This window comes from Glycine max, chromosome 3 (assembly GCF_000004515.6).
Source record: "Glycine max cultivar Williams 82 chromosome 3, Glycine_max_v4.0, whole genome shotgun sequence".
In the NCBI taxonomy this organism is placed as follows: domain Eukaryota; kingdom Viridiplantae; phylum Streptophyta; class Magnoliopsida; order Fabales; family Fabaceae; genus Glycine; species Glycine max.
In genome coordinates this window covers 2,968,200-2,991,219 of record NC_016090.4, presented here as the reverse complement: position 1 = coordinate 2,991,219, position 23,020 = coordinate 2,968,200, and the positions used below count along the sequence as shown (strand labels likewise).

The following is a 23,020-nucleotide window of genomic DNA, read 5'->3' as shown; positions in this document are numbered from 1 at the left end:
CCCTTGCCCCGTCCTGAACTCAATTCAAATTAGAAAAATATTTTTTTAAAAAAAATATTAAAAGTTTGATTTTAGAAAAAATAAATTGATTGTTAAACATTTATTTTTAATTACTTATATGTCAATAAATTTACTATAGCACATGTGTCTACAAAAATGGTTACGAAAAGAATATTAAATTATGTAAAAATTCTAAAATAAAATTAACAAGTAATAAAAATTCTAGGTCTTTTAATTAAATTATGCAAAAATTCTAAAAATTTTAAGTGGCGGGGTGGGTCCAGGTTTGGGGGTCGGGGCGGATGTAGTAATCTCATACCCGTACCAATATCCGATTTTTGGTTATCGGGAAAAATTCAAACCCAAACTCATATCCGATCAACTCGAGTATTACTCGTCAAAGTCGAGACGGATCCGGACGGATACCCACATGTACGAATTTTTTTGCCATATCTAATTACGTTTTTTTGTATTTAGTTTGTTGGTTCTATTTTTCTGAATTAAACAATTTTACATATATTAAATGCATCACACTTAATTAATAAAATAATCTTTTTAGGTTGATGTACATAACTCCTTAAAGTAATTTTTGCTAAATTACTGATCCTTAATATTATAATTGTTAGTTAAATTAATCCTTAAAAATAATTAAATAGTAAAATAATAAAACATTTAAACATCAATTAATTTATTCGTTAAAATTATAATGGTTGGTCAAATAGACTATATAAAAATAATCAAATAATCCATGAAATTATAAACTATTAATCATTTTAGTCTCCCATTAGTTGGTCTCACTACAGCAATTCCTAAAATTAAGTTATGTGAAACATACATAATTAAATCACTTATGTTTTGAAATTAAAAGTAATAAGAATATAAAAGTAAATTATTTTATAAATTTATCTCCTCCTCATATATAACAAAAACTATTTCTCTTCCCTCCCTTGAAATTTCTTCCTTCTCTTCCTTTATTTTTTGGGAGAGAAACGTTCTCCTCCTCTTAACAAAACAAAATATCTAACCAAAATTCATCCAATCTTTTTTCCCAACCCTCTTTGGAACCAACTAGAGTTATAAGTGAACATAGTATGCTTTAGTTTCTAAACATTTTTTCTCCTGAAAAAAAATACTAGTAATATACTATCTTCTGACATATTATTTTGAATATATATTTTGTTATCGATTGAATTTTTTTGTCACACAAAATTATGAATTTTGTATCTTATTTAATGATTATTTATCACGATTCATTATTTTATAATTTTAAATATATTTCAACTAATAATAAAATGTGTATTAAGTGAAGTGCATTATATAATTTATTACAACCACTAGAGTACCACTATTTATTATACATCTACGTTTAGTGCATTAGAATTCAATTTGATATTGAAATTTGCAAAAATATATTTTAAACTTTGAGTTTAATTGTTATATATTTTTAGTGGTATAAAGTTGAGTTGAAAATCGCAATTCATTCATGACATGCGTGGGTTTTAAAATAGTTAAAATAAATTTAAACCATTCTAAAGATGTCAAGGAGTCTAATTAATTAATTTGATTAAGTAGGGTGAACGAATTATTATAAACACTTTAATATTATTTTTTATTTTTATAGATATGAAAAAAACATTTTAAAGATATGAAATTTTGCAATTAATGATGTAAACAAAATTTATAATGTGAATCCATACCAATTAAATTCTTAAAAGAATAATCCAAACATAGTATTTTGGTAAAAAAAAAAAAAAGGGAACTAAAACTTAAAATAAAGACCAAATAATGTATTTTATCCAAAATAAAATACTACTAAAAAGCTGTCCCATGCAAGATGCCACCAACCCCAAAATTAATAAAAATTTTGCAACAACAAGGACAAAATAATAATATTTTTCCTTTTCTCACACTGTTCCAGTTCTCTGTAGGCGACAAGCTCAACAAGCACCACCTACAAAACCAAAGCTCCTCAACCAACTCCACAATGCTCCTCCCTTCACTACTCTCTCTCTCTCTTTCTCTCTCCCTCCAGTCTCAACCATGGCTTCTTCCACTTCCTCTATCTCTCTCTCCCAAGCCCTCCTCCGCCCCACCACCACCTCTCTCCCCTCCTCCTCCTCCTCCCTCCGCCTCACCCCCACTCTCCGCCCTACCCCACCCGCCCTCTCCCTCCGCCGCCGCCTCACCACCTCCATCCGCGCCGCCGCCTCCGTCAAAACCGTCGAGAAGGCAACCGCGGACGCCGCGCTGGTCGAAAAATCCGTCAACACGATCCGCTTCCTCGCCATCGACGCCGTCGAGAAGGCGAATTCGGGTCACCCGGGGCTCCCCATGGGATGCGCTCCGATGGGTCACGTGCTATATGATGAAACCATGAAGTATAACCCTAAGAACCCTTTCTGGTTCAACCGCGATCGCTTCGTTCTCTCCGCTGGGCACGGGTGCATGCTTCAGTACGCGCTTCTGCACCTCGCTGGGTTCGATAGCGTCAAGGTAGGGACTTGAAATCCATGTGGGGTGGCTTGGATCTGTTAAAGTTTTGTGCTTTTGGGGTTTTGGGTTGATGGGTACGTGTTTCAGTGTTTGGCTTGGATCTGAGCACACTAATTTGAAAAGTTTTTTTTTTTTTTTTTTTTTTAAATCGGGTTGTGATTGTTCTTTTACTGCATGATGTTTGTGGGAAGTGTGATGAGTTTGTGCATATTTTGATCAAATACTCAAGTGAAGTTGTTGGGTTTGGTGGCGGTGGTGAGTTTGTGTTGAGGGTTTTTATACTGGCATTTGATCACAGATCATAGATTGTCTTGTACGGAAAAGTTTGTTGACTTTTATAATGACTATGTTGAAAGTCAAACCTAGCATGATCTCTGATCGGTTAATAGTGCAAGTTTTTTTTATGGGTTTGTTTTTGTTTTTAACTGCATGTTTTTCATATGTTTCTGGAAAGTGTGATGAGTTTGTGCATATCTTGATCAAAGTCTGAATGAAGTGAAGTTGTTGTTTTAGGGGGATGCTGAATTTGATTTTAATTTAATTTAAATAAATTACCTGTGTAAAGGATTTTTGTACCGCCTTTTAATCACAAATTGTCGTGTATCGAAAGTTTGTTGAATTTTATAGTAACTATCTTGGAGGTTATACCTAGTAGGATTTCTGATTAGTTAACCATGTAAATTTTTTTAATGGGTTTGTGTTTGTTTTAACTGATGTTGTTTTTGATATGTACGTGGTAAGTGTGATGAGTTTGTGCATATCTTGATCAAAGACTGAAGTGAAGTTGTTGTGTTTGGGGGGTTGACTCTTTTAGGAAGAGGATTTGAGGGAATTTCGCCAATGGGGGAGCAGAACTCCGGGACACCCTGAGAATTTTGAGACTCCGGGAATTGAAGTTACAACAGGTTTGATATGAGTTAGAGTTTGTATAATAGAATAGTAATTCTTTTTATTTTTTATTTTTATTGTTTATTTATTTATCCATTATTGCTATTTTTGTAGGTCCTCTTGGTCAGGGGATTGCCAATGCTGTTGGTTTGGCCCTTGCAGAGAAGCACTTGGCTGCAAGATACAACAAGCCTGACAATGAGATTGTTGACCATTACACGTAAAAATAACTAAATCATACACAACTTGCAAGACTTTAGTTGTTGGTGTTTTGCTAATGGCGTTTGTTTTATGCAGGTATGCTATTCTGGGTGATGGTTGTCAAATGGAGGGAATTGCAAATGAAGCATGCTCACTTGCTGGCCACTGGGGACTGGGGAAGCTGATAGCATTTTATGATGACAATCATATTTCTATTGATGGTAACACAGAGATTGCGTTCACCGAGAGTGTTGATAGTCGTTTTGAGGGACTTGGGTGGCATGTTATTTGGGTAAAGAATGGAAATAATGGCTATGATGATATTCGTGCTGCCATTAAGGAAGCAAAAGCTGTCAAAGACAAACCCACATTAATCAAGGTTAGTTTACTAATTGTGGCAATGATATGCATAGATTTCTGGCTTGTAGTTACCATAACAATCATAATCTGTCATGATTTATAGGGATTCTTTTAAACTAAGGTTATAAACATGATATGTTACTAAAGACTGCATTGCATTGTAGTACCTCATTTGAGAAACTGGAAGTTATAGGTGGGAAATCAAAATAGTAAATTATGGGTCAGTTTATTAAGTGTAGCTGGTTTGTCTTTTGCTAACTCTATCATTTCACAGGTCACAACAACCATTGGTTATGGTTCTCCTAACAAGGCTAACTCCTACAGTGTGCATGGAAGTGCACTGGGTGCCAAAGAAGTTGATGCCACCAGGCAGAACCTTGGATGGTCACATGAGCCATTCCACGTGCCTGAGGATGTCAAAAAGTATGGATGATGGGTTTAGAGATTTCTTTTTTCCTGTGACACTGCTGAGGTTTATAATGATACTGAATAAGAATTGCTTGTCTGTCCCCAGGCATTGGAGTCGCCACACCCCTGAGGGTGCTGCACTTGAAGCTGAGTGGAATGCTAAGTTTGCTGAGTATGAAAAGAAATACAAGGAGGAGGCTGCAGAATTGAAATCTATTATCAATGGTGAATTCCCTGCTGGTTGGGAGAAAGCACTTCCGGTGAGTAAATTCTAAACTCACAGGTTTTTCTTACATGTTTGTAACTTTTCAAGGTTTGGATTACATACTATCCAAAGTTGATCATGATTTCAGTTTGATTTGGTAGTATGGGGCTTCAAAAAGTTATTCCAAATATTAAAACCTGGCTTCCAATTTGATTTCAGACATACACTCCAGAGAGCCCAGCGGATGCCACCAGAAACCTGTCTCAAACAAACCTTAATGCCCTTGCAAAGGTTCTTCCCGGTCTGCTTGGTGGCAGTGCAGATCTTGCTTCTTCCAACATGACCTTGCTCAAAATGTTCGGGGACTTCCAAAAGGATACTCCAGCAGAGCGTAATGTTAGATTCGGTGTTAGAGAACACGGAATGGGAGCTATCTGCAACGGCATTGCTCTTCACAGCCCTGGACTGATTCCATATTGTGCAACCTTCTTTGTATTCACTGACTACATGAGAGGTGCCATAAGGCTTTCTGCGCTGTCTGAGGCTGGGGTTATTTATGTCATGACCCATGATTCAATAGGACTTGGAGAAGATGGGCCAACCCACCAGCCAATTGAGCACCTAGCAAGCTTCCGGGCAATGCCAAACATTTTGATGCTTCGTCCCGCCGACGGTAACGAAACAGCCGGAGCATACAAAGTGGCCGTGCTCAACAGGAAGAGACCCTCCATTCTTGCCCTATCCAGGCAAAAACTGCCCCAGCTTCCCGGAACTTCCATTGAAGGAGTTGAAAAGGGTGGTTACACCATTTCGGACAACTCCACTGGCAACAAGCCTGATGTCATTTTGATCGGAACTGGTTCGGAATTGGAAATCGCTGCCAAAGCTGCTGATGACCTAAGGAAGGAAGGGAAGGCTGTTAGAGTTGTTTCCCTTGTTTCTTGGGAACTTTTTGATGAGCAATCAGAAGCCTACAAGGAGAGTGTTTTCCCTGCTGCTGTTTCAGCCAGAGTTAGCATTGAGGCAGGATCAACATTTGGGTGGGAGAAAATTGTTGGAGCAAAGGGAAAAGCAATAGGCATTGATCGTTTTGGAGCTAGTGCTCCAGCTGGAAGAATATACAAAGAATTTGGTATCACTAAGGAAGCTGTTGTTGCTGCAGCTAAAGAGCTTATCTAGAACTTTTGATTTTTTTTTGCCTTCTGGTTTTGGTTGAGAGCATTCCATGTCATGAATAAGAAAAAGGTTAAATATCCTTCGATTGGGAATTTGGGATTCTAAGTGAAGAAGCAACATAGATCAAAGAATTTTGTGAACTTGTAATAACTATTTGACAATTTAGTTTTGCACTGCCACATGGTTAAATTCAATGTTTGATCATATCAACCATAGATGCTAGTGTATACTACTTGTATAATTTGTTTCACTTGCAGATTCACTCTTAGCATTTGAGTGTTTGGATGGCCGTGTTTTGTTCATTAAGAAATGTTGACATGGATAGTTTGTTGCATGGTAAATTGGTGATTAATACCTTTTTAAGCTTCTTTTGGCAAGTTGTTAAAAAGTGTTTTGTTTTAATCTCTAGTTAATCTAAAAATGCCTACTTATTTTATTTTGACTTTCAAAACTTGTCTATATGCCGAGTATAAAAAAAACTTGTCTATATAAGTTCCTTATGGAAAAAGGACCTACAAAATAATTTAAAAATGCTGAATTTGTTAGGAAGTTTGACAACTTTAGACATTAATAATTGTTTTTTTTTTTCATATATATAATTGACTTTCAAAACTTGTCTATATATTATAAATTCGTTATGGAAAGGGCGACCACACGTAAAACGTAACATGCCAATCTCTCCCTAGTGAACTGTTATTCTCATTCAGTTTTTGTAAGTTCACCTTCAAATTTTCAATTTTTTTTTTGACAAAAATATCTTTGATGGAACACGTTAGGGGTGTAAATTCACCATTCATCATTTCATTCATTATACACAATAGTCTTTCATAATCCAATGAAAACTTGTTTTTGTTGTTTTTTTTTTCTGAAAAATCTTTATAAAATAAATAAAAACATTTTTTTGTTATAAATTTCAGTTGAAATACAGAACCATTAATTCTACAGAGTGTTAATGTTGATGTAAAATAAAAAAATATTGGATATCAAACTTAATGAACAGAACAAAAATTACAAAATTGTACAATTAAAATGATAAAAAACCAAATTCACAAAAATAAAAATTAAGGACGAAATTTGAGAAATGATAATTAAAAACGATTAAAAATATAATTAAACTAAAATTTATTATGTAATTCTTTAATATATATATATATATATATATATATATATATATATATAATAAAAGTTTTACATTATAATTTTGAAATGAAGTATTTGATAAACGAACAACCCACCCTTGGGGTTGGTGAGAGTGAAACGGAGAACAGTGTCTCCCTCACTTGGTCTTCTGAGTCGAGTCCCATTCATCACCAACCCACTCGTCAAAATTGTTGTATGCTATGTAACCATTTTGTTTTTTAATAAATAAAAGTGTTTTGTTCTGCTATGCACTCCCCATCAAATACCATTTACTTTTTTTTGTCTTCTATCAATTTCTATTTAGTTCCTAGTTGCTACAACTTCCAGCTGGTGAAAAATAGTCAACAGAGACTACAATATTCTAATAAAATAGAATAACAAAATCAAATATATTCATTTAATATGATTTTATTTTTATTTAATTTAAAACATGAATTATTTGTTTCTTATTTAATTACCGTTTCGTTCACTTCTCAATTAATAAAATAAAAAATTTCTACAATTATAGAAAAAGTTTAGTTTTGTAGATTGTTAACATAAAGATTTTTCCTATTAACTAATTAATTAAAAGTCATCTTATATATAAGTTTTAAAGTAATTATCTTATATATGTACCAAAAAGTTTTAAAGCAATTATTATAAAAAATAAAATTTTATCATATACAATAATCTATAATTAAATGAAAGTATAATTTTTAAATTATTAATACGTTAAAATTATTGTTTTAAAATTTGAATGATCATATAGTAATTTTATTTTATACCAAGTCCCAACATTTCCTATTTTATTCCACTTTTACCAATAAATTTCCTCATAAACACTTATAAGAAAAAGAGTAAGTAAAGAATAAAATAAGCTTTTCTATAAACTATAAACAAATTTGTATAAACTTTCTTATATTAGTTTTTCTGAAAACTAATTTTAAATTATACATAAATTGAATTTACTGATAATTTTTTTATTTTCTTTTTGTATAAGAGTTTTTTAAGAAATTTGTTCAAACATATTTTTATGACATGTCAATGCTTGAGAGATATAAGGTGAGTTAAATCATAAATGATTAAAGGAAAATAAAAGAAGAAAAAGATAATTAATTTAATTTTTTATTAACATTCTAACAAATTAACATTATATAAATAAAAATAATATTTCAATAATTGGATCAATAATACTATTGTTCTTAAACACCAAACCAACCTTCTAAAGTCCTAATCTAATCCAAAAGCCATCATTCATTTTCCTTGGTAGGTAAAGTTCCAAAACCTTTACCAACCTTTTCACTCAATTATTTTGGTGTAAGCAATTCGACATGTGTTAGTGTTAGTTGGCAACCAAAAACCCCTTTATGTGACTCACTCAATCCAACAACCTCTCACACCACCAACCCCCCCATAACTCATAAGGCCAAAACCATTTCTCACAAAACCCTTCATTACACACATTATTATCATTATCACACACACAAAAAACCTCTCATTTCAAAGAGAGAGAGAGATTTCACAGACCAAATTGCAGAGGACGACAAAGTTCACAACTTCAAGGAAAATCGAAATGGCCCAAGTGAGCAGAGTGCACAATCTTGCTCAAAGCACTCAAATTTTCGGTCATTCTTCCAATCCCAACGAACCCAAATCGGCGAATTCGGTTTCATTGAGGCCACGCCTTTGGGGTCCCTCGAAATCTCGCATCTTGGTGCACAAAACTGGAAGCCTTATGGGAAATTTTAATGCGGGGAAGGGAAATTCCGGCATGTTTAAGGTTTCTGCCTCCGTCGCCGCCGCCGCAGAGAAGCCTTCGACGGCGCCGGAGATCGTGTTGGAACCTATCAAAGACATCTCGGGTACCATCACATTGCCAGGGTCTAAGTCTCTGTCCAATCGAATTTTGCTTCTTGCTGCTCTCTCTGAGGTAAAGTTTATTTATTTATTTTTTCTGTATCCAAAAATGTAAATTGTTAGTTTGTTAATTTTTGTTAGCAGTGAGAGTCGAACTACTTGGCTTCTTTCTTAGTCATCCAACCAACCTTATATCTCCAAAATTTATTTATTGGTTTTTTTTGGGGTTATGTGGTTAGGAATAGGAGTTTGATGCGTGGAGTGGATTTTGAATATTTGATTTTTTTTTTGTATTATTCAGTGAAAATGAAGCATCTTGTCCCATGAAAGAAATGGACACGAAATTAAGTGGCGTATGATTTAGAATGATGATAGAAATGTGTATAGGTGGTTTTAATGTGTAGCAATAAGCATATTCAATATCTGGATTGATTTGGACGTTTCTGTATAAAGGAGTATGCTAGCAATGTGTTAATAATGTCTTGTTAAAAGTATGGATGGCTAAAATAATCATAAAAATCGAGTGGGAGTAGTATACATATCTACAGGAAATGTATTAGGTGAGGCATTTGGCTTCTCTATTGCGAGTAAGGAACAAGTAATCTCAGTTAATGTGAAAATCAATGGTTGATATTCCAATACATTCATGATGTGTTATTTACGGGAACGCAATATTGACTGTTGATTTTATCTGCAGCTGAGATTATATACTATATCCTTCCAAAGAAATCTTTGACTCTTGATTATCCAAGTATGGTTGTATTACCAATTTTAGCTCTAGAAGATAATCCCTCCCCCAAAACACAAATTAGAATGGTGCTGCAAGTTCTGTGTTACTTTCATTCTATTATTTTTATAACTTTTAATTATTTAATAGATGTCTTGTTTGGCATAAACTATAATTTATTCTGTTTTTTTTTATTTACTTATTTAGGGAACAACTGTTGTAGACAACTTGCTGTACAGCGAGGATATTCATTACATGCTTGGTGCATTAAGGACCCTTGGACTGCGTGTGGAAGACGACCAAACAACCAAACAAGCAATTGTGGAAGGCTGTGGGGGATTGTTTCCCACTATTAAAGAATCTAAAGATGAAATCAATTTATTCCTTGGAAATGCTGGTACTGCGATGCGTCCTTTGACAGCAGCTGTAGTTGCTGCAGGTGGAAATGCAAGGTCTGTTTTTTGTTTTGTTTGTTCATCATGATCTCTGAATTGTTCCTCGTATAACTAATCACATCAGACTATGTGTTCTTCCTCCATCCTGTTATAATCTAAAAATCTAATCCAGATTAGTCATCCTTCTTTAAATGAACCTTTAATTATATCTATGTATTTATTTAACATGTAAATTAGCTTGTCAAGTCAAAGTCTAGCATATAGATATACTGATTACACTCTGAGGAATGCACCTGAGGGTCTTACTCATGATCTACTTCAACCTTGCCACTTTCTTCTTTTATTATTAGATCACCTATCATGATTACTGGTTTGAGTCTCTAAATAGACCATCTTGATGTTCAAAATATTTCAGCTACGTACTTGATGGAGTGCCCCGAATGAGAGAGAGGCCAATTGGGGATTTGGTTGCTGGTCTTAAGCAGCTCGGTGCAGATGTTGATTGCTTTCTTGGCACAAACTGTCCACCTGTTCGTGTAAATGGGAAGGGAGGACTTCCTGGCGGAAAGGTATGGTTTGGATTTCCATTAGAATAAGGTGGACTAACTTTCCTGGAGCAAAATTCTAATTTAAACCCTGTTTCCCTCTCTTTAGAATAAGACACTAAGGGTATGTTTAGGAGTTGGGTTTTGGCGAGAAAGGGAAGGGAGGGCAATTTTTTTTCTAATAAATATTCTTTAATTTGATAAAATTTTTAAACGAAGGAATATGAAGATAGATTAGCATAACTTAATGTTTTAATCTTTTATTTATTTTTATAAATATTATATACCTCTATTTAAAAACAAGATATTTTTCCTCCATTCCCTTTCCCTTTGAAACCTCAGTTCCAAATATACCGTACTTGAATTATATTTTGGAAGGTGTATTGGTTGGAGACCTTTCCTTTTCAGAGGTTATCCCTCACCTTTATTATAGCCTTTCTACTCTCTCAATGAGTTCATTGTGCATTGAGTCATTGAACTTCCTGTGAAAAGAAATTGTTTACTTTTCTTTATTTGTTACCTACATCCTTATTCCTGTTTTAAAAAATACTAAGTTTTCTTTTAGTTATGCCTTCCCCTCCTTATTCTCTCCAAAGAAAATATAATAGCGAATGTTGGTTTATCCATTGTGAATCTTATTATCCTATTTCACATGCAGGTGAAACTGTCTGGATCAATTAGCAGTCAATACCTAACTGCTTTGCTTATGGCAGCTCCTTTAGCTCTTGGCGACGTGGAAATTGAGATTGTTGATAAACTGATTTCTGTTCCATATGTTGAAATGACTCTGAAGTTGATGGAGCGTTTTGGAGTTTCTGTGGAACACAGTGGTAATTGGGATAAGTTCTTGGTCCATGGAGGTCAAAAGTACAAGTAGGTTTCTATGTTTTAGCATTACATCACTTTTTAGTATCCAAAATGCAATGAAATCAAAACTCATGTTTTCTATCAGGTCTCCTGGCAATGCTTTTGTTGAAGGTGATGCTTCAAGTGCCAGTTACTTCCTAGCTGGTGCAGCAGTTACTGGTGGGACTATCACTGTTAATGGCTGTGGCACAAACAGTTTACAGGTATTCATGCTTGACACTATTTTCTATTATCTTTTATTTTATGGTCTATACTGTATCATTCCTAATTCAACCCCCTTCTTTTCTCTTTCCCCTCACTTCCAAAAAAATAGAGCTTATCATTGTATTCTTAATAGCTCTTGTATGTCCTTTTTCGTCTCTTGAGCAGATTCTACCGTGATTATCCTTTTTAGTAAACTTTTTTTTGTGTGTCTTTTAAATAATTGATATCATCATGTGAACTCACACATCATCTCTATCCCTTCCTCATTTTATTATATTTCATTAACAGTGATAAAGATAAAAATAAATTGTCAAGTAAAGCAAGTTGGCATGTCAGATAATGATGCTTCAATTGCAAAATTGGTGAAAGCTTGCACAGTACATTAGCTTTGGTGACAATTGTGATGTAGATAGCCATAACCTCCCATGCAACTTATTATGTTGTTTGCTTAAACTTCTTTTGCACTTAAACACGGATTAGAGAGAGTGAGGATGAACAATAATAACAGACACAAAGCTTAGTTTTATACCACCCGGCACCCAGTGGTGAGGACCAAGCAGCATGAGTGAGATCAATGGCAGCATCTGATTGAAGCTTCTTGTGGTATTTTTGGAGATGAAATCTTGAGGCGAATTAGGGCATCTGGCTTAACAATAGCCATTGGTTCAAATTTGCTTTTAATAAAATTGATTACAGAATCAAATTCTTGAGGAAGCCTTCAAGAACTACATCATGATGTTCCCTGTGCAAAACAGGTTCGCCGACAAAAGAGAACATCTACAAGTTCCTTTACACATGCCAAAAATTCCTCAACTGAACAATTGCCAAGAGTCATGTTGCGAATTTCAGGTTGGAGTTGACGAAATTTGGTGCGTGTATGATTCTGGAAATGAGCATGAAGTTTTTTCCTAAGCTCATAAAAGTGAATGCAGCCAAGAACCCTAGATAGGATTGAATCGGAGAGAGGCTTGAAGCCAAGATAACAGCAACTGATCTTGCTGTTCCCATGCTGCGTAGGACTCATTGATTCTACCAAGATCACAATCTTCTGTGGTGAGAAAATGGGGTGAATTGTCAACCAATAGAGAAAATGGTGAAGGCTGAGTCTTGATGATAGGCTTGATTTGCTTGCGCCGAAGAAGAACGTTATTGTTGTAGAGTTTCTCAGTGATTGTATGAGAGTAAGTTACAGGTGCGATTGGAGATGACGGACTTGTGGTGGGAGGAGGGTAAGTGTTAAGTGGTGGAATGTGTATCAGAGGTGGTTGCCCAGCCAAAGAAGCTGGTTGCGGTGGTGCAGTGGAAGCCATGGGTTTTGATGCTTTTGAGAGAAAACATATGAAACTGAACTGTAAACTTTTGTATTATTGATTAGCTGATTTGGTAGTACAAGAGAGGAATATATATACAGTTTTAATGTAACTACCTAACCAAACATGAGGAACTCTCCATACACAGAAAGACGTATACAAAGGATAACAGACAAACAGAAACTTAGATATACTCATACAGAGAAGAATTACAGGATGAATCTGAGAATTTTAATTGGGAAACTGAGGAAAATATCAAGGGTTTCAGAATTCATTTTGACGATAGGCAAATCATGGACTTAACTTAGACCTCAAGGGTACGCTTGGGAGTGGGGGTTTTTAGAGGGAAAAGGGAAGGAGGGCAAACTTTTAATTCCTAATAAATATTCTCTTTTTTGATTTTTTTTTAAAATAAAACAAATAAACTTATAGATTAGCATACACTTAATGTCCTAATCTTTTATTTATTTGCATGAGTTTTTTTCTTTTATATTCTTTCTGTTTCTGTTTTCTTTCTTTAGTGTCTCTTGTCTTTCCTTAATTCCTTATCAATACCTTGTTTATTTTTGAAAACTTAATTTTCCTCATTTTTTTAACCTATAGGCTATACTATAGTATGTATAACTATTCAAATAAATAGTAGAAAATGTTTCAAATATTCCCCAGAACTGTTTCAGTGAACAAAGTTCAAGCCAGAAAAAAGAAGTATATCTTATTGTGAAGAGTAGTCTCAAGTGGTTAATTGTCAAATTGTATCATTTTAGAATACAAAATTAGAAGTGGTTTGATTAGTTTATACGAACGATTATTTAAATAGGGTTGATGATGTGGTTAATTACTGATCATATGTGAAGACTGTGAGTCGATGACCAGCCCAGTGCAGTCATTTTAAATTCCATTATTTTTTAATTTGTGCTTATGTTAAACTTTGTCCTTCTTTCAAAGGGAGATGTAAAATTTGCTGAAGTTCTTGAAAAGATGGGAGCTAAGGTTACATGGTCAGAGAACAGTGTCACCGTTACTGGACCACCACAAGATTCTTCTGGTCAAAAAGTCTTGCAAGGCATTGATGTCAATATGAACAAGATGCCAGATGTTGCCATGACTCTTGCCGTTGTCGCACTATTTGCTAATGGTCAAACTGCCATCAGAGATGGTATGGTTTAGCTGTTTGTTTGTGTTCAAGAGCTTGTTTTAACAAATTGTTTTTTTTTTAATTATGGTTAATGAAATTATTATAATTACACTAATATTGAAATTGGATCACTAACCATGTGAAATGCTTGAATTTTTAGCTTGAAAACTTCTTTTGTGGACAATTTTTCTTTTATCTATGGATTGTGGGGCATCTATGTTGTTCCTTTAAGCTTCGTACAACCTGGTCTGTGGGCTGGTCCAGTCCTTCTTACTCATGACAGTCTTTTGCAGTAAACTGGTTAAACTTGGGTGACCTGTTGACCCACCTAGATTGGCCTGTTCTTTTTAAATAAAACTTCAAAAGGCTACTTATAAGATTTCAACATGATACTTGAATGATCACCCTTACTCTAAAGGCCATTATCTGTTCAGTTATGTTCTTCTTCTTCTTCTTATTATTTTTAATTTATATTATTATCCAACGATCTGATCTTTGAACATGATGCTGGACAATCATCAAAGCTAGTTTGGTTACATCATATAATACCTTTTTTTTCATATATTATTTTTCCCATAATATATTTTTGTGTTTTTTTTTCATACAATATTATTCTGAAAAAAACGTGTTTCGTTTTTTTCCTGGCTTGAATGCTATTTCAATGACTGGGCCTTATTATTTTCTGGTTTAGGTTATACAACTGTCCTCCAATTGACTTTTGAAGGCTTCAATAGTTTTCTTCTTAATCATGGAAGGCACTAGAGTGCATATTGAATATGTTAGAACATGGAAGGCTTAAATATCTTTTTAGTCTTTGCAATTTAACGTTTTTTTGCTTTTAGTCCTTGCAAAATTATAATTTTTTTTTAGTCCTGGCTAATTATGTTTGTTTTGTTTTTTGTCCTTATATGCTTTAGATAACACTTTTTTTGTTACTGTTCAAAGCACTATCTAAAGTGCTTTAAGGACTAAACACAAAACAAACATAATTTGCAAGGACTGAAAAACAAAAAAATAATTTTGCAAGGACGAAAAAATAAAAATAAAAAACACAAAATTGCAAGACCAAAAATATATTTAAACCAACATGAAATTATGGTATAAAACCATTCATACGTCTTCATCTAATAGCTTAAGCTTTTGGGATAGTTGGTTAACAATATGGTATTAGAGTCTTATGATTTTTAGGTGGTCTTTGAGTTCAATCCTTGCTGCTCCCAGTTCTAGTTAATTTCTTTTTGGTCCACTTCAAATAAAAAGTTGAATTTAAGGGTAAGGCAGCTGGACCTGCACATTAATCATGTGTCAGGCTCAAAGGGCTTTTGTATGGGGGGCATGTTTGGAATATAATATAGAATCATTCATGTGGTTTCACCTATCAAGGATCAACTCTAGTTTTTGTCATACTTGTATTATTACAGTGTCTAAACTAGACATGATCTTTTTCCGGAAGGAAATTTAACTTAAAAGGAACTTAGATGCTTCTTGTTCTGTGATCTTTATTTGTTTATTTTTTCCAATCTTTTTAACAATTGAAAGGTTTTAGTTGTATCCAATCTTTTTATACATTTGGACTATCTACCATATCATTTAGCAAACTTGTTTGCTGCTCAGATTCTCCTTTGGACTATCTACCATATCATTTAGCAAACCTGTTCACTGCTCAGATTCTCATTTATTCTTTGTTTCCTCTATTTTTCAGTGGCAAGTTGGAGAGTTAAAGAGACTGAGAGGATGATAGCAATCTGCACAGAACTCAGAAAGGTGAGTGTCTTGCTAATTCCTTTATGGTTTCGATATTACTGAACTTTTTACATCTCACTGACCTACTCTGTCTTGGTATTTCAGCTAGGAGCAACAGTTGAAGAAGGTCCTGATTACTGTGTGATTACTCCACCTGAGAAATTGAATGTCACAGCTATAGACACATATGATGACCACAGAATGGCCATGGCATTCTCTCTTGCTGCTTGTGGGGATGTTCCAGTAACCATCAAGGATCCTGGTTGCACCAGGAAGACATTTCCCGACTACTTTGAAGTCCTTGAGAGGTTCACAAGGCACTAAGCATTTTGTACATTGAGTAGGAAGAGAGAGAGAGATAAATACTCACAAAACAGTGAGTATATGCATGGCTTGCTTTTGTTTCTTAACATTCCCTTGTAAGAACTTGAGATAATTTGTATTGTTGGAAAGAGCTATTGATTCTGTTGTATCAAAGTAATTTAATTTCCAGTACAGACTTGGCTCTATTCCTCATATGTGGTGGTGTACATTGCATCTTTGCATTTGATCCCATTTCTATTGGGATAGGACCATACCTTTTTGTGTTTATTATTCAAGTCAAACTTAGCAGATAATATGTGGTGACCAGAAAATAGTCTAGCTAGCAAATAGACCTGTGATTGCATATTTGAATTCAGGACTTCAGGACATTTAATTAATGAGTGACAATGTTAAAAAGCTCGCCAACAGGAGTTGACACATCTGATTGAGTCTTCTATTAACACTAACTGTAACTTGAGTTTGATTATCAGATTCCTCCTGTTGGTAGGTAATATGTAAATTTCACTATATATTTACCGAGGTTGGTGGTCTTACTTTTTCATTTCTTTGACACATCTGATTGAGCCCTTTTTTTTTTTTTTTCTCATTTCTTTGACAATAAAGAAAGTTCTTATTCTTGGCAATTGCAAGGCGTTTGTGGAAGTCACATGAAATTCACCATAGGCTTCATTGTTCAAATCCTTTAGTCACTAACTAAAGGCTGGACCTATGCAAGAATTTTGGCTACTCTTATAAATGCTGTGCGGCAAAGACTACGGAAAAATATAAATTATTGCATATCTAGAGGTGAGGTTCATTGCTCCCATCCATTTTTCCAAGAACTAAAATATATATAAATTATTAATGTGATATTACATTGAAAAATAATATTTTTCTTTTAAATATGTGATCATAAGTTTAATTTTAAGTCTATTCATACGAAAAAAATATTTATTAGAAAAGATTAATTTATTAAATGGATCTCAATATTTTAAGAAATTAACTTTTAGCTCTCAACCAACAGATAATTTGAGTTAAAAAAATGTATATATAAACTATTGCATATCTGCTGATTTTTGTTTGTAACACCAATAAGTGGGCATTTTACTAAATCCATGTGACAATGTACTGAATGTTTTAGAATACAGTCTGGTTTGATAATAAAACGTGCATAAAGTCCAGCTTATGTTAACTCTTAATTCATGGAAAATGATGATATGCGAATTGAAAGAAAGAAAACCATAATGTAAGTGCATTTTTCTCTCTCTTTTTTAATATTATTCAATATCAGATTGCACATGGGAAGGGGTATTGGCTCATGTGGGATATTAGTTTTTGTCCCTTACCTAAAAAGAGAGAAAGAGAAAAATAACAATTTAAAAAGAGTACCACCGCTACCACCTTTTTCGCTTTTAAATTTTTGTTCTGTTTTCACTACTCTTTCATGCGTTGTTTGTTGGCTTCTGATAGTGACGAATATGATATAATGATTTTATGTTGAGAAAAAAGTGCCATGTAAATTCTAGAGATTGAAATTTTAGCATCAAAATATTTTATTTTATCACCTTTTAAAATTTGTTGCATGTGAAAGAATTTGAAGCTCTCCAACAAGGAAATAACACTTCAATCCTTAGAGTCATCCTCTAGATCCCAAAAGAATGTGATGTTTATACACATTAGTATATATATATATATATATATATAGGGTTTATATTATATTAATGAGTGATGCACGAGGACGGTGGTGACACTACATGGCCAAAACAAGTGTAATATAATTATTTTTTTTCTCAAGTATTACTCTATCCTTGAATATTATTAGTCTTAAATCTTCAAGCACCTTGTGAACGAAGCAATCTTGTCCTGATCCTGTGATAGGTCTACACTAGTCCTTACGTGTACCTAAGCACATGATAGTTTGCTGCCCTAACATAAATTGTAGCATAAGGATTCTTGGGGAGATGCTTTTGCCTTCAGTTTCAAGTTTGTTTACACTTTCATGTTGTTCTTTCAATGCATTTCTCTTTCCTTTCTGGACCCCCCCTCTCTTTAACACGCGCGCACACAAAAACAAGTAGACAATAATTAATACTACATGGCTTCCATTAAATTGGAGTAATTACATACTACATATGTTTTGTGAGTTTCTTTGTTTTTTTTTAAAACTATGATTCGATTGAAAGTAAAAATGACTAATCCTTGAAATACTGAGATACATTTAAGAGATTAATCTTATATTTTTCTATACACATAAGTTAAATCAAATTTTTAAGATATAAAATTATCTATCAATTATGACACATCATGTTGGTAGTTTTATTGAATTTATATTTACACAAACAATTATTATAAAATAATGTAGAGCCTTGTCATTAAGCTGAAGTTAGGATTATAATTTCATGCTTTGATTTTGATTGTACGTTTTTCTGTTTTTATTGTAAACTGTTTATTTTATTATAATTTGTCTTGGGGTGCCATGATCTTTAGGGAGCACCGTACAAAAGAGCAAGAGGACAAGGATACTACTAATGCTAGTAGATTCCACAAATTCGACCTTAGGTAGTTAGCTATGACAAATTAAGCATGGTAAGAGGAAAGAGGTGGAGAAAAGTAAGAATGAAAATATATAACAAATTGTGATTGAATTTTTCCTTGCTTGAATGGAAACATTTCAAGATAAGCCTCAACTTCTAAGTAGAGATATGTGAAGAGAAACTTAGGATTTTCTCTCTCTTTATAATGGTAAATTAGTCAGCCTGTTAAATGATTCGTTGGCGTAAATGAATTCGATGTAAAGGGAAAATCAATAAGTCTCTTCAAGGAAAAGTTATATCAAAGTATCATATACTGCACTTCATGGCTAGCGTTTACTTCGATTATAAGAAACGCATGTAGTTAATGAGCAAATCAATTATTTGAAATCAACTAAAGTACAAATAATTTTTCTCCAAAACCGCTCAAGTTCACTTTGAAAATAAATAAACCAATGCATATTAAGGAGTAAATCTAACCGTGTTTCATCCTGTATGGAGTATATCATAGTATTAATAAGGTACTATGAATTTTGATAATTAATAAGGTACTATGAATTTAGATAACTATTGACTGTTAAATTTAGGGGTGTGTTTTACTATCTGTTATTCAATTGCTTTATTTAACACAAAATTTAGTAGGATTTTCAGCCCAAATTAGTAAAATAGAAGTTTTACGGTTTTACTCTACAGACTTGAATTGAGATTTCTAATTTCAGAAATCAACAATTGCGGTCTTGATTAACTCTAATTAAACCTTTTAATCCCAATCTTTTATTTTCCCCTCAATTCTCTGAATTAAGACAATCAAAATTTAAACTCACTAAACTCACACGCTTTCCCATGGTAGAGAAATAAATAGGGAGTCCCTTAATAGCAAAAGCCTCAAAATTCAGAAAATCTCATCCATTGCATTTGCACATTCAACAAACCACCCATTATTATGTTCCCTTAATAAATCTCACTTAAAAAACCCTCCTCACCCATAATTAACCCAAAAGGAAGTTTCCTCCACACAAAATATATCCTTAAACAAAGAGCCTCTATAAATCTATTTTAAAACCCCCCCCAAATTCAAGGATCTCCAGCCAATCAAATTAGCATATTTTGCATCTTTTACTACCCACCCCACTTGCATTGCCTTTCCTCATTGAACAACACCTTTTGTTCTTACAAATGGAGGAAACACAAAAAATGCTACTCAAATGCATAATCCTATTTCATTAAATTAACCTCTTAATCCCCAATTTCTCCCATCTTCTTCTTCGTCAACATTTCCTCAAAATGTTCCATCCCTCTCTCTTTATGATAACATTCTTTAAATGTTGAAACCTTTTTTCTCTGTAAAACTATAAACCCAAAAGAGAGACCCATACCTCCAAGAAACTAGAAGATTCCCATTTCCCACATACAAATATTTCTTCTTTTTTTTTTAAAGAAAAGAACTAACTCACCAAACCGAGTCCCTTTTGATTTTTCCCCCTGTTCTCTCCATCAATTTCCCAAATCTCAGAAACAAACCGAACCAAACCACCGCTACCATTATAACCTCCTCCCCGTGCAAACCCTAGAAAACCCAACAATTTGGGGGGAACCTCAACCCAATCCCAGAAACCAAAATCGGCCTCGCAATTCGTCGAAACCGAGGAAGAGAAATCGTGGGCACCTTTCAAAATCCGAGATTTCCCCGACAAAATGTCCCAACTGAAGCAAATGTCGCACATAGACAGTGCCCCTCCGACCCCAGGGAAGTTCAAGATGGATAAAGCTTCGTACTTCAACCGCGTGCGGTGGCACACCTCGCTGGCGAAGCTCGCAGTGTGGTCCTTCGTGTTCCTGGGCGCGATCTTGATCTTTTTCCTCCGCTCGCCGGCATCGTCTCCGGTCCCGGCGGACCTCTCCCGGCGGTCCCTGCGAACCTACAACTGGGGCGGACCCGTTTGGGAGAAACGGGTCCGGGCATCCGCCCAGGTCCGGTCCCGAAACGGGTTCGCCGTGTTGGTCACCGGCGCCGCCGGTTTTGTAGGCACCCACGTCTCCGCGGCGCTTAAGCGCCGCGGTGACGGGGTGCTTGGACTTGACAATTTCAATGACTATTATGACCCTTCACTTAAGCGTGCACGCCAGGGGCTCCTGGAGCGCAATGGCGTGTACATAGTTGAGGGTGATATCAATGATGAGGCACTCTTGAGAAAACTTTTCGAGGTTGTGCCTTTCACTCATGTGATGCACTTGGCTGCTCAGGCTGGTGTGAGGTATGCCATGGAGAATCCTGGCTCTTATGTTCATAGCAACATTGCTGGTTTTGTGAATTTGCTTGAGGTTTGTAAGAGTGTGAATCCACAACCTGCTATTGTGTGGGCCTCTAGTAGCTCAGTTTATGGACTCAACACTAAGGTTCCATTCTCTGAGAGGGATAGGACTGATCAGCCTGCTAGTTTGTATGCTGCAACCAAGAAGGCTGGTGAGGAGATTGCTCACACTTATAACCATATCTATGGTCTTTCATTGACTGGATTGAGGTTCTTCACTGTTTATGGTCCTTGGGGTAGGCCTGATATGGCTTACTTCTTCTTCACTAGGGATCTTCTGAAGGGGAAGCCCATCCCTATTTTCGAGGCCGCGAATCATGGAACCGTTGCTAGGGATTTTACTTACATTGATGATATTGTGAGGGGTTGTTTGGGGGCTTTGGATACTGCAGAGAAGAGCACGGGGAGTGGGGGGAAGAAGAGGGGGCCAGCACAGTTGAGGGTGTTCAATTTGGGGAACACTTCGCCGGTTCCGGTTAGTGATCTCGTGAGCATTTTGGAGAGGCTTCTGAAGGTTAAGGCGAAGAGGAACATAATGAAGTTGCCGCGGAATGGGGATGTGCAGTTTACTCATGCCAACATTAGCTATGCTCAGAGTGAGCTTGGGTACAAGCCGACCACGGATCTGCAGAGTGGTTTGAAGAAATTCGTGCGGTGGTACCTGAATTACTATTCTGGCGGGAAGAAAGCTGTTGAGTGACCTGATTCTTTTAACCATGTGATATTGTCTTTTGAATTCTTGTTCATTATGATTCTTGTGATTGTTCCTTAGCGTTTCTCTGTTCGTTGTACGATCACCGCGTTTCATGTGTCAAGGATGATGCCATATAAGGAGGAAGAAGTAGGAACCTTGCTTCCTGCACTGAGGAAGTTTTGTTGTTGGGGGAGATTAATGCCTAGGCACCGATTTGCTGTGTCCAAGAAAACCAGATACATCATATTCTCTTTTATTCTTTTTCTTTTTCCTGAATGTATTTGTTGTAGTTTTAGAAATGTAGCATTCATGACTGATAGAGCATATGCTGATTGGTGGCAGTGTATAATAATTGTTAAGAAAAGGTAGTAAAATCACACAATAGTTTGATTTCCGGTTTTTGGACTGAATGAGTCAATAAGACATGTATTTTATTTGCTTATGTAATTTTTCACATATAAATGGACTCCTGTATTAATAATTCTTGCACAGCTCTACTACTTTGTGATCCTATTGCTAACATTTTGGAGGTGGCTCTGTGGCACCCTTTCTTCTGTAAAAGCCAGTCTGATTGTATGTGTTAATGAGTATATTATTAGGAAGTTCTTGAATGTTATTGCAGATGCTTGGCTTTGTTGATTGATTAATGGTTTGTAAGTTGCTAGATTTGTAACTTTCTTTTAATGCTTTGTTACCATTTGAAGGGATTAGTTTTTGAAATAATTTTTGGAATTAACTTGCAATTTCATAGCATTTGGTCTCTTGTTATCCATAATATTCTTGATGGATTTTCATTGCCATTTTCTTTTTGCTTTGCTCGTGTCACTGTCCACTAATAACAGTTCTATGTAAATGTGTGATTTATTTCTGTTAAGGACTTTCTTCTAATATGTGTGCTTTTCCTTTTCGTTTCCATTTTCAATCTAATCTTTCTAAGTGTAACTTTTCATTTTGAATACCATTTTCTTTTGGTATAGATTTGAAGTTTTGCCTTTTTTGATATAGATTCTACAGAGTTTAGTCTGAGAGAGATTGTTTTGGTATGAGGTGTTGCTTCCAAACACACTGTTTTTACTGGATTTCTTAGAATCACCTAACCTTTGTTTATTTACATTTATTTAATGATAAATTGCCATTTATAGGAGTAACGAAGACCTTCTGGTAAAAGCAACGAGGTTCCTACTTTTTACACATATTAAGCATGTCATTGTTGACCTAAATAGGTGAGCGAGTTTTAATATTTAATAGTCATCAAGATTTAGTGTAGCTGGAACTTATTATCAATTGTTGTACTGCCCATATTGTTTTGGAAATATTTATCACATTAGCGTTATCACTACTCATAATCCTTGCAATCGGTTGAAGACAAAGTATATTGTAATTCTGAAATCTCAAGTTGTTCTTAAGTACTCTATAGGGTAGTTTTGGTGAATTTTCTATTAGAAATCACTGATAGACTTAAACTGCCTGATATGTTCAACCAAGAAGGTAAAATGCATGGTCCCTAACCTCTTAATTTCCTGTTAATCACATATGACTGTAATGTT

The 23,020-nt window shown here is 34.9% G+C and overlaps 3 protein-coding genes across 3 annotated transcripts; all 3 read left to right on the top strand.

Annotated features, from left to right (window-relative positions):
* The first annotated feature begins 1,916 nt into the window (after nucleotides 1-1,916).
* LOC100818028 (transketolase, chloroplastic) lies at nucleotides 1,917-5,946 on the top strand. The gene is made up of 7 exons (XM_003521822.5): nucleotides 1,917-2,493; nucleotides 3,308-3,398; nucleotides 3,496-3,601; nucleotides 3,679-3,961; nucleotides 4,217-4,365; nucleotides 4,457-4,610; nucleotides 4,775-5,946. The coding sequence occupies exons 1-7, from the start codon at nucleotides 2,041-2,043 to the stop codon at nucleotides 5,732-5,734; spliced, it is 2,196 nt and encodes a 731-aa protein (XP_003521870.1). The 5' UTR covers nucleotides 1,917-2,040; the 3' UTR covers nucleotides 5,735-5,946.
* Nucleotides 5,947-8,183: 2,237 nt separating this feature from the next.
* On the top strand, nucleotides 8,184-16,130 carry LOC100811089 (3-phosphoshikimate 1-carboxyvinyltransferase 2). Its single transcript, XM_003521809.5, has 8 exons — nucleotides 8,184-8,780; nucleotides 9,642-9,886; nucleotides 10,245-10,398; nucleotides 11,033-11,247; nucleotides 11,327-11,444; nucleotides 13,701-13,911; nucleotides 15,593-15,654; nucleotides 15,739-16,130. The coding sequence occupies exons 1-8, from the start codon at nucleotides 8,424-8,426 to the stop codon at nucleotides 15,955-15,957; spliced, it is 1,581 nt and encodes a 526-aa protein (XP_003521857.1). The 5' UTR covers nucleotides 8,184-8,423; the 3' UTR covers nucleotides 15,958-16,130.
* Nucleotides 16,131-19,391: 3,261 nt separating this feature from the next.
* LOC100790218 (UDP-glucuronate 4-epimerase 3) lies at nucleotides 19,392-22,806 on the top strand. Its single transcript, XM_003521910.5, has 2 exons — nucleotides 19,392-22,520; nucleotides 22,616-22,806. The coding sequence occupies exon 1, from the start codon at nucleotides 20,163-20,165 to the stop codon at nucleotides 21,477-21,479; it is 1,317 nt and encodes a 438-aa protein (XP_003521958.1). The 5' UTR covers nucleotides 19,392-20,162; the 3' UTR covers nucleotides 21,480-22,520; nucleotides 22,616-22,806.
* Nucleotides 22,807-23,020: the final 214 nt, after the last annotated feature.

What these genes read in the sequence shown, in the direction of transcription:
- LOC100790218 (XM_003521910.5), top strand. Translation starts at nt 20,163, where the DNA reads ATGTCCCAACTGAAGCAAATGTCGCACATAGACAGTGCCCCTCCGACC.
- LOC100811089 (XM_003521809.5), top strand. Translation starts at nt 8,424, where the DNA reads ATGGCCCAAGTGAGCAGAGTGCACAATCTTGCTCAAAGCACTCAAATT. An exon ending in CATGGAGGTCAAAAGTACAA is followed by an intron (nt 11,248 to 11,326) that starts GTAGGTTTCTAT and finishes GTTTTCTATCAG; the next exon opens with GTCTCCTGGCAATGCTTTTG. An exon ending in TCAAACTGCCATCAGAGATG is followed by an intron (nt 13,912 to 15,592) that starts GTATGGTTTAGC and finishes TCTATTTTTCAG; the next exon opens with TGGCAAGTTGGAGAGTTAAA.
- LOC100818028 (XM_003521822.5), top strand. Translation starts at nt 2,041, where the DNA reads ATGGCTTCTTCCACTTCCTCTATCTCTCTCTCCCAAGCCCTCCTCCGC. An exon ending in CTGGGTTCGATAGCGTCAAG is followed by an intron (nt 2,494 to 3,307) that starts GTAGGGACTTGA and finishes TGACTCTTTTAG; the next exon opens with GAAGAGGATTTGAGGGAATT. An exon ending in GTTGGGAGAAAGCACTTCCG is followed by an intron (nt 4,611 to 4,774) that starts GTGAGTAAATTC and finishes ATTTGATTTCAG; the next exon opens with ACATACACTCCAGAGAGCCC.